Source organism: Leptopilina boulardi, unplaced genomic scaffold, assembly GCF_019393585.1.
Source record: "Leptopilina boulardi isolate dan_hultmark-lab unplaced genomic scaffold, ZJU_Lbou_2.1 LbouV2_121, whole genome shotgun sequence".
NCBI classification, from domain to species: Eukaryota; Metazoa; Arthropoda; class Insecta; order Hymenoptera; family Figitidae; genus Leptopilina; species Leptopilina boulardi.
Window position 1 is genome coordinate 4,849,878 of NW_026137665.1, and position 15,307 is coordinate 4,865,184.

General features: G+C 24.4%; 2 protein-coding genes and 1 long non-coding RNA gene across 6 annotated transcripts in view; 2 read left to right on the forward strand and 1 right to left on the reverse strand.

The window, feature by feature from the left end:
• Positions 1-15,307, reverse strand: part of LOC127285551 (uncharacterized) — a 182,397-nt gene that overhangs the window by 19,449 nt on the left and 147,641 nt on the right. The window lies entirely within an intron of this gene.
• Positions 1-15,307, forward strand: part of LOC127285518 (N66 matrix protein-like) — a 31,499-nt gene that overhangs the window by 13,959 nt on the left and 2,233 nt on the right. For 2 of the 4 annotated variants that reach the window (XM_051311613.1, XM_051311603.1), the window contains exon 3: positions 830-1,238. The exons of the other annotated variants lie outside the window; for them this stretch is intronic. In XM_051311613.1, the coding sequence (XP_051167570.1) occupies positions 830-1,074 (245 nt within the window). In that variant the 3' untranslated portion in view covers positions 1,075-1,238. Of the gene's footprint in view, positions 1-829; positions 1,239-15,307 lie in introns of those variants that run through there. 4 annotated transcript variants of the gene reach the window in all.
• On the forward strand, positions 12,699-14,878 carry LOC127285513 (zonadhesin-like). Its single transcript, XM_051311581.1, has 5 exons — positions 12,699-12,882; positions 13,159-13,262; positions 13,494-13,584; positions 14,349-14,476; positions 14,712-14,878. The coding sequence occupies exons 1-5, from the start codon at positions 12,834-12,836 to the stop codon at positions 14,823-14,825; spliced, it is 486 nt and encodes a 161-aa protein (XP_051167538.1). The 5' UTR covers positions 12,699-12,833; the 3' UTR covers positions 14,826-14,878.

The following is a 15,307-nucleotide window of genomic DNA, read 5'->3' on the forward strand; positions in this document are numbered from 1 at the left end:
AAAATTTGATATAATAATATAAATATAAATTATAATTGATTTAAAGTTGAATCATTTGAAATTTTAATTAAATTTTACAATCAATTGTAGTTTGGATCTATTAAATTTTGAATTGATTAAGATTTAATTAAATTGAAATGTGTTCTAAAAATTTGAAGAGATTTAAAATTTGTGTTAAATGAATTTTGGATTGATTAAATTGATAGCTGATCGATTACAATGTTAATCGCAATAAATGCCTTAACTAATTTAAAGATAGATTTATTGAAATTTGGTTTAAATAATTTTTAAATTAATGAAAAATTTTGAATAATGCAAGCATTGGTGAATTGAATCATTTATAGAAAAGAAAAAAATCTGTCAATTTTCTGCTCTCCAAAGTAATAATTATATTCTTAAGGAATGTCAAGAAATGTTAACATTTTTTTTAACATTCCTGAGCTCAAATCAATGTTTTTAAATTGTACATTTTATTATTTTTTAAATATTGCATCCGTGAATTAACCAAAGCATGAGAAAGGTGAAAAAATTAAGAAATTATCAAAATAGGTGACAAAATTTTAATGAGTGAAAAAAGGTGAATAGATGATAAAGTATTATCCCTTTAAGAATCAAAAATTGTTAAAAAATTTTACGTTTTCAAAAAGTATATTGCCTTTTTCTGTAAATATAAATGTTCAATATATCAAGTTTCCTTGACAACAAAAATTTTCCCTGTCTTACGGCTATCTTGATTGTGTTTTTTTTTAAAACGAACGTTAGAATTCATTTCGAAATCAATATTCAATATTCTTGCTGTTACTTATGATCTTATTTTATTTCAATGTAGGTGGAAACACTGGAGGAAATGGAAGCAATGGAGGAAATGGAAACAATGTGGGAAATGGAAACAACATAAAATATATGAGCGATGGAGGAAATAGTAACAATGTTGACAATGGAAATGTTGGAAGCAATTACAACCAATATGGAGGTCATGTTGTTTCGAATATCCAAGGAGGAATAGATAGACTCAGAATAACAAATGGAAAAAAGGAAATAATATTTGGAAGTGGATGCAATAATAATTGTTAAAGTCGATCATTTTAGGAACACAATATAAATTCATAATATTACCCTGACTAGTGTTTCTCAAATTTTCATGTTTACAAATATGACAATCAAATTTATCAAATTTATAATAATGTAAATAATTTTCAAACAAGAAGTAAATAAAATCTGTTAGTAATTAAAAGAAATTTGAAATTTTATTTTATTTCTATTATTTATTATTATATATTGGAATTTAAATGTTATTGATTGAATATTTTTTAAAAATAGTTATAAAAAAAATATATGCAACAATTTATTTTAATTGATTCTTATTTAAATAAAACAAATTACTTAATTTTAATAATTCCTTTATTATTTATTTCATTTTTCGTCACAATGACTAGTAAATCCATTACATATATTTTTTACAAATTTACTATTGTTTAAGAATTTTTTAATTTAAAAAAAATGTTATATATTTTAACTATTAGCCAGAGTAATGATAATAGTTTTAATTATATTAATTTGGAATTGGGCAATTAAAATTTTTGTAAATATACGTTGTGTAAAAATTTTTTTTAATCTGAACTTATGTATAATTTCTTTTTAAATATAGTAAATATCATATACTTCAATATTAATAAAATTTGATAGCATTTTATATTTACTTCACTAAATTCAAAATAAGAATTGCTTTGCTTATAACTTTTCACTACTAATAATAGAGAAAAATGTTGGGAATGTTTTTTACGAGAAAGACCTTAAACTTTTAGAAAAAAATTAGTTTTAAAAAAAAATATTAATTTTTAAACAATTTGTTTAAAAAACAAAATTTGTTTATAACTTTTAAATATGTTCTCCCTCATTTTGAAGCGCGAAAAAAATCATGAATTTTGTTTAAGTCGTAATAAATCGATGGTTAAATTTTTGAGATGGCATTATTGTTTGTTTTCGAGATATTAATTAATTAACTAACAAAAGTTAATAAAAAATGAAATATTTTACGAACAAATAAAATTAGAGTAATTTTAAAAACACCATTAGAATGATTATTAAAATCCGCATCCAACGAGCCATATATGAACTATTTCTTATAAACGGGTGTGAAATTAATAATTAATAATAAAAATTATTTAAATAATTAATAACATTTGAAGAAATGAAGATAAATCGTCAATTCTTTTTTTATTTGGAAGATCATCTAATTCTGAGTCGAAAAAAGAATATTAAGTATTACTAAGAATCGAAAATTAATTGTAAAATGTTATTTAAAGAAAGACTGAAAAATACCATGCCTAGTATAGGTAGGCAACCTCTGACGAGTTGTGCTGTGAGGTGTTGAAACAACGATTTTCAATAATCATCTGTTTATAATTTGGATTGTTGAAAATGCTATTTACACTGGTTTTATTTAACACAGAATTAGATGATCTTCCAAATAAAATTAGAATTGACGATTTATCTTCATTTCTTCAGATATTATTAATTATTTAAATATTGCTTTCTCATGGAGGAAGTATTGTTTTCGCGAAATTTTTCGAACTCATTTTTTTGACATATCTTTATGTTTTTTGACCTCAGGAATCCAAAAATGACATTTTTAGAAAATGTCATTCCGTATGTGTGTGTGTGTGTGTGTGTATATACATTACATTTTCATAAATATCTCAAATTCTATAAGAGCTTTAGGGCTGAATTTTTTTTTTAAATTGTAGATCTCACTTGGGGACATAAAATAAGAAAACTTTGGGACAAATTAATACATATTAACTATATTTTTTTTGACTTTTAAAATTTTTGAAAAATCGTTTTTTGCCCATAACTTGAAACACATGTTTTGAAAGTTGGGATGTTTTTACTTAATTTTGGAGAGTTTTTTAAGACGCATTTTTTGAGCTATTGACGAACAATCTGCTATCATTTTATTCAAAGTTATTGACATTTTAAAAATCATAAAAAATCGTTTTTTGCTTATAACTTTAAAAAAATGTTATGACACCTACAGTTTTCTTAGTCTCATTTTGTAGAGATTTTCAAGACGCATCTTTTGACCTATTAACGAACATTTTACGATTACTTTATCCAAAGTTATTGACATTTTAAAAATAAATAATATTGATAAAAACCTGTTTGCATTTTTTGTTCAAAAATCTTTATGTATCTGTAAAATCATTATAATTAGATTAGAAAGCTTTTTCTTGGTGATAAACTTTTTTTAATTTTTATGCAAAACATACCCAAAACTTTTATTATTCCTAATATAGGGTGAATGCGCATGAGGAAGCAAAGTGTTCATGGAATGAACACAAAAATACATACTTCAACTTGGCAGCGGTTTTTTATTATTAATTATTAATTTCACACCCGTTTATCAGAAATAGTTCATATAGGGCTCGTTGGATGCGGATTTTAATAAATATTCTAATGTTTGTTTTTCGCGCTTCAAAATGAGGGAGAACATATTTAAAAGTTATAAACAAATTGTTTAAAAATTAATATTTTTTTCTAAAAGTTTATGCGTAAGTTTTGCTTAAAAAACATTCCCAACATTTTTCTCTATTATATCTCTATTATATCTCGAAAAATATTAAAAATTTCAAATTCAAAATTTGTACACTTATTTAGCACCACTATCACTACAATTTGCTGAATTTTAAGAAAAATACGAGACATGACAACGTATTCTCATATAAAATGCCTCACTTCTTATCGTTTTGCTTCCTCGTGGAGGAAGCTTTGTAGTCCTTTCGCTAATAAAAATTTTCCAAGTGGCGGAAACAAATTTTTTTCAATATAGAAACATTTTATATGAGATCCTGATCAATTGTCCGGATGTGTGTATGTGTATGGATTCCTTTTTTGTTTAGACAGGTTTTAATGGATTTAGATACAATTTTATAGGCTCATTTATCACATTAATATCTCAAATCTGACGAAAGGAATTTAAAAAACACACAAAAAAAATTTTTTTTCGTCTTTTTTCCAAAATTTTTTTTTTAATTGAAAAAATTTTTAAATAGATAAATTTAAGGTTATATATAACAAAATCGTATTCCTTACGTCAAGACAAATCAATTGGTATATATAAAGTATAGTTTCAATTTAAATTTAAATAATTAATGAAAAGTTGAAAAATCAAAAATTCACATTTTGGCAATAAAATTTTGTGATTTTTTAAATTGAAGTTTATATATGAAATAATTGTATTCCTTGCATGAAAACGAATCGATTGGTATATATAAAGTATACATTTGAGGTAAATTTAATAAGATAATGAAAGTTAAAAAAAAATTCCCATTTTAGCTGAAAAATTTTGTATTTATTTAAATTCAAGTTTAAATATAAAAATAATTGTGTTCCTTGCATTGAAACAAACCGATATAATTGTAAATAGTTAGAAATTATATATTATTTTTCATTAATTTTCAGAAATTTCAGTTAAATTGTGAATTTTTGATTTTTTAACTTCCATTAATTCTTTAAATTTAACTGAAATCTATAGGTACTCAAATGTTTATATTATTATTATATTATTTTTCTATGTTTATTTCAATGTTAATGCTTTCTCCACAAGGAAGCAAATTTTTTTGCTGATCGTAAAGAGGAAGCAAAATATTCATGTATAATGAACATCAGAATTTACAACTTGTTTATAACTTTTATCTCTGGGAAATTAAAAGTGATTATTTTAGTTAATACGCATACTAATAGTATTTTAATGAAGATCTGTGTCGTGGACATTTTCAAAAATTAAAGTATAGAGAAAGCTTCTGCCTTACACGGTCATTTCTAATATTTTGTATTTGTCAATAACAGCACTGCCTATAATCTATTATTTAATAATTAGTTTCTTTCTTTCCTAAATAGCAGCGTTATATACATATATATTATACAATTTGTATTTAAAGGATACTTTATTTTTGAAGTTCCGTAAATAAATAAAATAAAAATAAAATAATAATTTAAATGAATATTTGGTTTAATGAAAATTCTGGCATTTAAAAATTTGACTCAGATGAAATTCTGTTTAATAAGAACAGAGAGGAATTGAGAGTAAGAACGTAATGCAAATCGCGCTTTTCTATTAAAGTCTGCCCCCTCGCGGTCAAAATATCGAAGCTTAGGTGGTTAGCTATATATGTTACGGTTAAAGTGCGAAGTCCGGTGAATGTGCACATTAACCGGTCAATGTGCACATTCACCGGGCATTTTGGTAAAAGTGAGAAATCGGACATTTGGGGAAGATATTATGTACATTTACCAAGTAAATTGGTGATTGTACACATTGACCAGCCTTGGTTGGTAAATGTGAAAATTTGAAATGAGTGATTTGTTAAATAATTTTTTTATGCATATAAAATGTGAAAATGGAATGAATATTATTATTAATAAATTGATAAGATAATATTAAATATAAATTGTATTAAAGGAATAGAATTATAATAAATGAAAATTATAAACAGAAGTAGGAAGACAAATATAAATAGAAGTTCAAATGTAAATAAATATATTAATTGCAAAAATAAATAAATATAATCTTCCTACATAGCTATATTTAAAGTTAAAATTTGTTAATCCCAAAAAATCTATATATTATTCAAAGTTCAATATTTTCTAAAATACTTTATACTTTAAAAATAGCAAAAAAAATGTCAAATTAAACAAAATTTCGAGACGCCTACTTTTTCCTCAATTTTTAAATAACCGAATTTTTAATTAACATAATTTAAAATTACAAAAGTGTTAATAAACCGAATTTAAATATTTCAGAATTTTTAAAAAACCGAATTTTTATAGTTCCAAATTTTCAGTTTACACAATAAAAAAATAATCGAAATACCATTGGTTATAATTTTTATGTTCTCGAATATTAAAATTACAGAAAATGAAAAGAGCAGAAGTTTCACTTGACAGACTTTCTGTTCAACCTAATTGCGATCGGACAAAATTTTAAGAGAACAGAAATATCAGTTAACATAATTTCAATTTTGCAGAATTTTTAGTTAACATAATTAAAAATAAACATAAATGTCATTTGTCATAATTTTTATGTTCTCGAATCTCAAATTAACCGAAAATAAAAACAGCAGAACTTTCATTTGATAGAATAAATCCATTGTTGATGATTGTTTAAACAATGAATACACAATGGATTTGGTATGTCAAGTGAAACTTCTGCTGTTTTCATTTTCGGTTAATCTGAGATTTGTGACCATAAAAATTCTGACAAATGGTGTTTCGGTTGTTTTTCAATTCTGTAAATTAAAAATTCGGCAAAATTAAAATTATGACAAATGATATTTCTGTTTTCTTAAATTTCTGTCCAATCACAATTCGGTTGAACAGAAAGTCTGTCAAGTTAAATTTCTGTTATTTTTATTTTCGGAAAAGTTAAAATTCGAGAACATAAAAATTATGTCAAATGACATTTCTGTTTATTTTAAATTATGTTAACTAAAAATTCTGCAAAATTGAAATTATGTTAACTGATATTTCTGTTCTCTTAAAATTTTGTCCAATCGCAATTAGGTTGAACAGAAAGTCTGTCAAGTGAAACTTCTGCTCTTTTCATTTTCTGTAATTTTAATATTCGAGAACATAAAAATTATAACCAATGGTATTTCGATTATTTTTTTATTGTGTAAACTGAAAATTTGGAACTATAAAAATTCGGTTTTTTAAAAATTATGAAATATTTAAATTCGGTTTATTAACACTTTTGTAATTTTAAATTATGTTAATTAAAAATTCGGTTATTTAAAAATTGAGGAAAAAGTAGGCGTCTCAAAATTTCATGAAAGTCGCCCCTGCAAAAATAAATAAATATATTTTTCGTACGCAGCAAAATTTATTTTAATCAAAACGATTTGGGTGAATGTGTACATTTACCGGTTAAAGTAGCAAAACATCAATACTATAATATTTATTTTTCACTTTAACCAAAATGATTTGGTGAATGTGTACATTTACCGGTTAAAGTGCACAAAACAAAGAAATTCGTATGCTATTCTCACAGTCACCTACCTACTGATGCCCAATTTGGTCAATGTGCACATTGACCGGTTAATGTGCACATTCACCAATTTCGCACATTAACCGTAACATATATATTCCTTAAATCGGTGAGGCTACACACATACGCATAATGTAATGGCTAAGCCGAATGACGTTCGGAATTGATCGGGCGGGCTCGTGTATCTTTGCGTGAATTAGAGAAACAAACTGAAAACGAACCGTGCGGGCCTCATCCAATGTTTTGACTTTTTTTCAGATATGAGCCGGTTTTTGAAACAATTCACTAACCGACAATATTTTTATGGTTAAATTTAGAAATTTTAATTTAAATTAGTAATTAAAATACAATTTTAATTTATTATTTAAATTTCATTTTAAATTTTTATAAAATTTAGAATTCTAAATGTTCTCTCTTCGAATGCATAGTTGAATAAGTACGAAATTCGTTTTCAATAAATCTTATCATAATTATTTTATAATAAGTAAAAAAAATTTCGGTATTACAATATTATCTTTATTTATTTAATTCAGTTAAATCATCGATTAGTAATGTGAAATAATGTGCTTTTGTCAAAGTCATATTAAAAGAAAAATTAAATTCATTTTATTATTTTGCCGTTAAAATTTTTGAAAAATATTTTTTGTAATATTATAATAAAATTTTAGAATTTAAAAATTTTACCTAATACTGACAACAATGTTTATAATTTAATTCTTAAGAATGTTCTCATTTTATTTAAAATTGAATCAATTTTTTATGTCTATTTAATAGTTTATAAAAAAATATAATTTTTTTTTATATTATACTTTTAAATTTTCGATTTGTAAATGCTTACACATTATAAGTATAGCTTACATTTTTTAAAATATTAAATTTAAAAACATTTTGTCAAGAGATTAAATGTTTTAACTTAAAATAAATAAATAAAATAATCAATTTTAAAAAATATTTTATAGGTTTTTAAATCAGAAAAATTGTTTTTGTAAATTAATTAATTATTTTTTCTTTAGGCTTGTCCAAGTAAAAAATGATTTAATTTTAAATAAAATGAGAATATTCTTAAAATTTAAATTGTAAACATTGTTGTCAGTACCTATTAAAATTACCCACAATTTAATACATTATTAATTTGTATAGAATATTCTATGGTGTTTAGTTTCACATTATTATTTATGTTTAACTAAATTAAATAAATAAAGATAATATTTATAAAAATTATGTCAGTTTTTTTTACTTTTCAATAGAGTTATCAAAAAATTTGTTTTTCATATTTTATTAAAAAAGTAACAATTTTTTATAAACAAATTAAATTTTTTTTTCATTTGTATGTGATTTTTTTAAAACATACCTAGAAATAAGAAGAAGATTTAGTGAAAAAATTTAGAGTCGGCCAATAAGTTTTATATTTTTATGTATTTAAAAAAAACTCCACGTGCAGCATTGTGCACATTTTTGAATAGTAAAATAATTGATAAATTGTTAAAAATTATTTAAAAAAATTTTTTTTGAAACCTGAAATTTTATTTCACTATGAAAAATGAAAGAAAATTTTTTAACAATAATTTAACAATTTTTTTTACTTTTCAGAAATGTGCACAATGCTGCGCGCAGTGTTTAAATGTTTATTTAAACCTATAATCTTAGTTATTTCCAGTATTTCTTAGTATTTTCAGGTATGTTTAAAATTTTTTTTTTTAAATCATATTCCAATTTAAAAAAACTTAATTTGTTTATAAAATTTTTTTATTTTTTAATAAAAAATGAAAAAAAAATTTCGTTAACATTATTGAAAAGTAAAAGATAAACTGGAACTTTTCTTCTGTTGGCAAAAATTGAAAAAATCCAGTTTTTTGTCTACATTTACAAAACTGAAATTTTGAAAATTTATAACTCGAAAATTTGCATAAAGAAAGTATCTTTTTTTCACTACATAACACGAAAAAATTATATTTTGCTGAAATTAAAGGGTCGCCTGAAATCTCACGTGAAATCACCCATACGTTTAAGGAAAACATTTTTTAATTAAAAATTTATAATAATTATGATAAGATTTATTGAAAACGAATTTCGTACTTATTCAACTATGCATTCGAAGAGAGAACATTTAGAATTCTAAATCTTATAAAAATTTAAAATGAAATTTAAATAATAAATTAAAATTGTATTTTAATTACTAATTTAAATTAAAATTTCTAAATTTAACCTTAAAAATATTGTCGGTTAGTGAATTGTTTCAAAAACCGGCTCATATCTGAAAAAAAGTCAAAACATTGGATGAGGCCCGCACGGTTCGTTTTCAGTTTGTTTCTCTAATTCACGCAAAGATACACGAGCCCGCCCGATCAATTCCGAACGTCATTCGGCTTAGCCATTACATTATGCGTATGTGTGTAGCCTCACCGATTTAAGGAATATATATAGCTAACCACCTAAGCTTCGATATTTTGACCGCGAGGGGGCAGACTTTAATAGAAAAGCGCGATTTGCATTACGTGCTTACTCTCAATTCCTCTCTGATAAGAATTCTGATAAATAAAAATTAGATAGAATAGAAATTTTATTGAATGAAAGTTTTGTTAAATATAATGCGTTGTAGTGGGGCGGCAGGCAGTGCTGTATCATAGAGTCTCTCAATGAGTATTGATGTTCATAGTCAAAGGGGCGGCAATTCGAAACTTTTGTAATGACAGTCTTGATACAATTTCTGTATGTCTCATTATTTTAAAGTTATGAACGTTTTAAAAACGCTATTCTTTACAATAAAATAAAAATATTTAATAATAGGTAATATGAAGTAATAAAACAAAATATATAAATTTCTTTTGTAAATTTATTATTTATTACTACAATTTACCGAATTTTGAGAAAAATCCGAGACATGACCCCGTATTCTCATATGAAATGTCTCAGGTACACAAAATCTGACAAAGTTTTGTGGTCACTCAATAAATTAAAAATATTTACTACTAGTAAATTAAAATATAATAAAATATTCCGCTGTGCTTTTATATGGAAACCTTTATATGGTTTCCCTAATGGGAATTTTCCAGTAGGGATTAAACAATTTTTTGGTTACTTCAAACAAAATTTGTTAAATTCAAATAAATATTTATTTCATTGATATAATTGCTTTGTTTATTTTCATATGAATATTTCGAATAAGGAAAGAATTTGATTGAATCAAATAAAGTTTGGGTTGATTTAACCAAAAGTTTGGTGAACTGTATAGCAACGCATATGGGGCTAAATTTCTGATGTGAGGCCAAAATATGAACATTGGATTTTTTGAAGAATCACAACTATTGTAAGTATAAAAGGATGAGCAAAATTTTGACCTGTATATTTTTTGCAAATTTTTTTTATAAAATTCAAAATAAAATTTTAATAAAAGACCCATTTTTTTCATTCTTTTACCCTTTAAAATGAAGCTTAAAGTGTACACCCAGAGAAAAGATTTCTTTGAAACAAAGAAATCGTTTTTTAAACGCTCTTTTTGAATCAAAGGTAAAATTTGTTTGAATTAAAAAAATTTTTCTTTGCTTTTACGAAAAAGAAATTTTTGAGTGTTTTGAATCAAAGAAATTTTTTATAAAATGTTGTAAATTCACCACTTGCGACGCTTATGCGAAAAATAGCGATTTTGTCCTCATTTACCCCAACTGACCCTAATTTTTTACTAATTTGAATTAGTGACTTACTATTTGCTTCTGAATCAGTAAGATTTTATTAATTATTAGTAACTTTTAACTAACATTTAGTAAAATTTAACTAATTCTAAAGCAAAAAGTGAGTCACAAATTTAAATTAGTAAATATTTTTACTAATTCAGATTTAGAAAGAAAATTCAATTACTTTTAAAAAATTTTATCTAAAATTAGTTGATAAATTATTTTCAATTCTGTAAAATTTAATTAAGTAACATTTCTGTAAAACTGAATTTCTGTTAAATAATAATTCAAAGAAATGAAAATTCAATTTAATGTAAATTCTAGGTAATGAAATTTTGTCAAATAAAAATTGGTAACAAATTAATTTTAGACAAAAACAATTAATTGAATTTTTTATCATAAAATTTGTATGTTAAGGAGAGGGACCGGTTTTTTTCACGATTCTGAATAATCAATCGTATGAATTTTGAAAAATTTCAAATTTTTTCAAAAGAATGAAATTTTTGAAAAATAGGAATAAATTGTAAAATAGTTAAAAATTCCTTTTTTTAATTTTTCATATTGGAATATAATTTCAGGTTCTGAAAAAATGTAAAAAAAAAATTGTTAACCCTTAAACAATGTCAATTTTTATTAGTCTAAATTTTGATAGAATGAAATTTCACTGGTTCCTCACTTTAATATTCAATAAGAGAAAGTTGAAAAATCTTTTTAAAACATTTTGAAAAAAATTAAAAATTTATTTAATTAGAAATTGTAAAATTTGTTTTCTTAAGGTCACATATCCATTGTGTATCGAGGAGAAGACACGAGAAAATTTATCAAAAACCCTAAATGAATTGGGTTTAAATGAAGGCGATGAAATATATGTAGCCGATGTTACAACTCCCAATACAGTTGTTTTTAAATTAAAATTGTTCACCACCGACATTGAAATGACCTAGCGATTAATAATTTATCATTAAGATTTTGTAAAAAAAAAAAAAGAATTACAATTAAGTTTTGAGATTAAAATTTACATTAATGATGATAATAATAGTATTTAAATATAATGGTAAAATTAATAATTTAAATATTAATAACCTAATATTGTGTAGAAAGTAATTTAAAAAAAAAATTAAATAAAATTAATATTTAAATATGAGGCAAAATTTCTGAAGTAATCCTCTAATGTTCATTTTTTCCAAAATGTCGAAAACTTTTATTTATAAATAAAATAATGTTACGAATAACAATAAAAATAAAAGAGAACGTGAATATTTTAAGAAGCGTTTAATTAAATTACATGAATTATTAAATAATTTCATTATATTTATTGAGAAATTTGTTTAATAAGTAAATTGGAAATTTTTTTTTTAAGTACTAAGACTTGAAATTAACAAAACAATTTCACATCTCTCTGTTCTTTTATGAGAATAGTGAAAGATGTAAAAAATATTTTTAAATCTAATATTTCAGAAACCAAGCAAAATATCTTCGCTAAATTTTAATAGCAAATAAATTATGTTAATAAAAAATATCTCACAAAATCTCCAATTTTTTTTTTATTATCCTGAAAAAAGTTTGCAACCCTCAAAAGATTGGAAAATTTTTTATATTCAATATTTTTAACTGATAATAAAATGTTTTTTCAATTTATCATATCTCTGTTAAGAGTTTCTTCGAAAGTCATTATTACTTTAAAAACAATTCTAATTGAAATGTGCGATAATAATTTTGATATTTATGTTGTGTTTAGAGTTTTGTTAATGTGAAACGAGACTTTTGTCACTTACGTGACGAAATAAATAAATGAAATAAGTATTTACAAAAGTAATTACTTATTTCACTTGTATTAAAATCTCATTTTCAAATGATATCCCATTAAAATGCCTTCCTTGTTTGTGGTATTACCCCCGCTAATTATTCAAATACTATATTTGTCTACGCCCAATATTTTTGATTTCTCCCACTTTCTGAATTTTCGACAATATAAAATCGATTTTCGAAAGTATCTTCCAAGTTCCAAACAGTCTAAGTTTAACTGTCGCTTAGAATACTTGACAAAGAAAAATCGTTCTGCAAACATTTAATTAGTGACAACAATTGTATTTCAACATTTACAAGTCTTCATCAATATGTCTCCAATCTTTACTCTTTCATTACTTTTGGCCATTGCTGCAGTTCGTAAGTATTTTTTGTTACACTATGATTATTTTTATATTCATAAAAAATTGTTAAATTTTTTTTAAACATGTATAATACAATTTTTTTCATTAAATAATTTATTAAACTATCTTTTTCTGATAAATAAATTTTCTTTTAAATATCGTTTCTATCTATTAGTAGAAGAAGAAATAATTTAAATAATTATAAGTGAGAAATGTAAAAGAAAAAAATATTTATTTGTTTTTTTTTTAATATTGTATAGATAATTAAAATGAAATTTAATTTTAATTATAGATTCTATTCCGTGTGGACCCAATGCAATTTATAATAAATGTGGATCTGCATGTCGCAAAACATGTCTCAGTATAAATGATAATCGGAAGTGTCTGTTCGACAAGGTAAATTCTTTAAATATAAAAACAATCATTATTGAACAGTAATTATATATAATTAAATTTCCATTTTTCAAATTTCAGTCCTCTTTTGGACTACGGGGATGTATTTCAATAAATAAATAAATTCAATTTCAATTTCTAGCAATACTAAAATACATTGTACTTTAATGGATTTATTTATTTATTTTTTTTTTGAAAATTATGTTTAAACCTTACATTTGATTTTATTTACAGATGTGTCATCCTGGCTGTGAATGCATAGAAGGATATGTAAGGGACCTTGAGTCCAAAAGATGTGTTTTACCTCATCAATGCCCAAGAACAGGTAAATTACAAAATATAAGTAAAAAACATAATAAATATAAATAATTACATAGCCACACAAAAAAAAAATATTTTGATCTGAGGGTCTGACTATGCCTACTGTATGTTTTTTGGGTCGCTGAATCTGAATTCGAGGTCCGTTTTACCCCATCAGATCAGGATTTTGAGATAACCTCAAAAAACCAATATGGCGGACACTTTTTCGAAAAATTCATCGGAATCGCCTGAAACTCTTTATTCGGGGGTTTTTGGGGTCGCTGATAACGAATCTGATGTCAGTTTTCAAAAATTCAAAATGGCGGACACTTTTTCGAAAAATGCCGTCATGGCAGATACATTTAAGGAATTTGTTAAGATGCCATCTTGAATTTTTGAAAACTGACACCCGAGTAACGAGTTTCAGGCGATTCCGATGAATTTTTCGAAAAAGTGTCCGCCACATTGGTTTTTTGAGGTTATCTCAAAATCCTGATCTGATGGGGTAAAACGGACCTCGAATTCGCATTCAGCGACCCAAAAAACATAAAGTAGGTATAGACACACAGAAAAAAACTGAACTCAGAATGATGCCTGTAGGCGGCTCATTTTGATGTGCAACAAAAATGAACCAGGTTGGTGGCGCCACTGTCTATGTCGTTTAGCATTGGCTCATTTTGATTTGCATCAAAAATGAGACAAGGTTTTTTCTGTGCAGACCCCCAGATCAAAACTTTTTTTTTGTGTGGCTGTATAGATATTTAAAATGAAATTTAATTTTAATTACAGTACCCCAACAGCTATTTAATCAATTTCAATGTGGACTTAATAAAATTTTTACACAGTGTGGATCTTCAAGTGCTTGTCGCAAAACATGCCTCAATATAAATGATAATCGGCCCTGTCCGAGTGTCATGGTAAATTCTTTAAATATAAAAACAATCATTATTGAACAGTAATTAAATATAATTAAATTTCCATTTTTCAAATTTCAGTCCTCTTTTGGACTACGGGGACATATTTCAATAAATAAATAAATTCAATTTCAATTATTTCTAGCAATACTAAAATACATTGTACTTTAATGGATTTATTTATTTTTTTTTTTTTTTGAAAATTATGTTTAAACCTTACATTTGATTTTATTTACAGTCATGTCGTCCTACCTGTGAATGCATAAAAGGATATATAATGGACCTTGAGTCCAACAGATGTATTTTACCTCAGCAATGCCCAAGAAGAATAATGCCAGTATATCGCATTTAAAAAAATTATATAGGAAATAATAAAGTAGGGCAATAATAAAATTTAAAAAAATATGCATAGAATGTTTAATTTTTAACTCGCCACCTCACCCCACCAATACACATTTCAAAAAAACGTAAATATGTTCATGAAATCTTAATAAATTTCCAAAATCTAATGATATTCGCTTTTAGCAATGAATTCCACGTCCGATTATTTTCACAATAAACTATTTTCAAAAAAAAAAAATTGAAATTTAATTATTATTCAGCTCAAACAGCAGTTACTTTTCAAATAAACGAAACTCTAAACACAACATAAATAGAAAAATTTATCATATATTTCAATAATTAGAATTGTTTTTAAAGTTTGTCAATATTTTGAAATTAATATTGACTTTCGAAGAAATTATAATTGACATAATGATAAATTTCCCTATTTGATAGAAAAAGAGAGGAATTGAGAGTAAGCACGTAAGGGGCCATCCATAAATTACGTTGCGC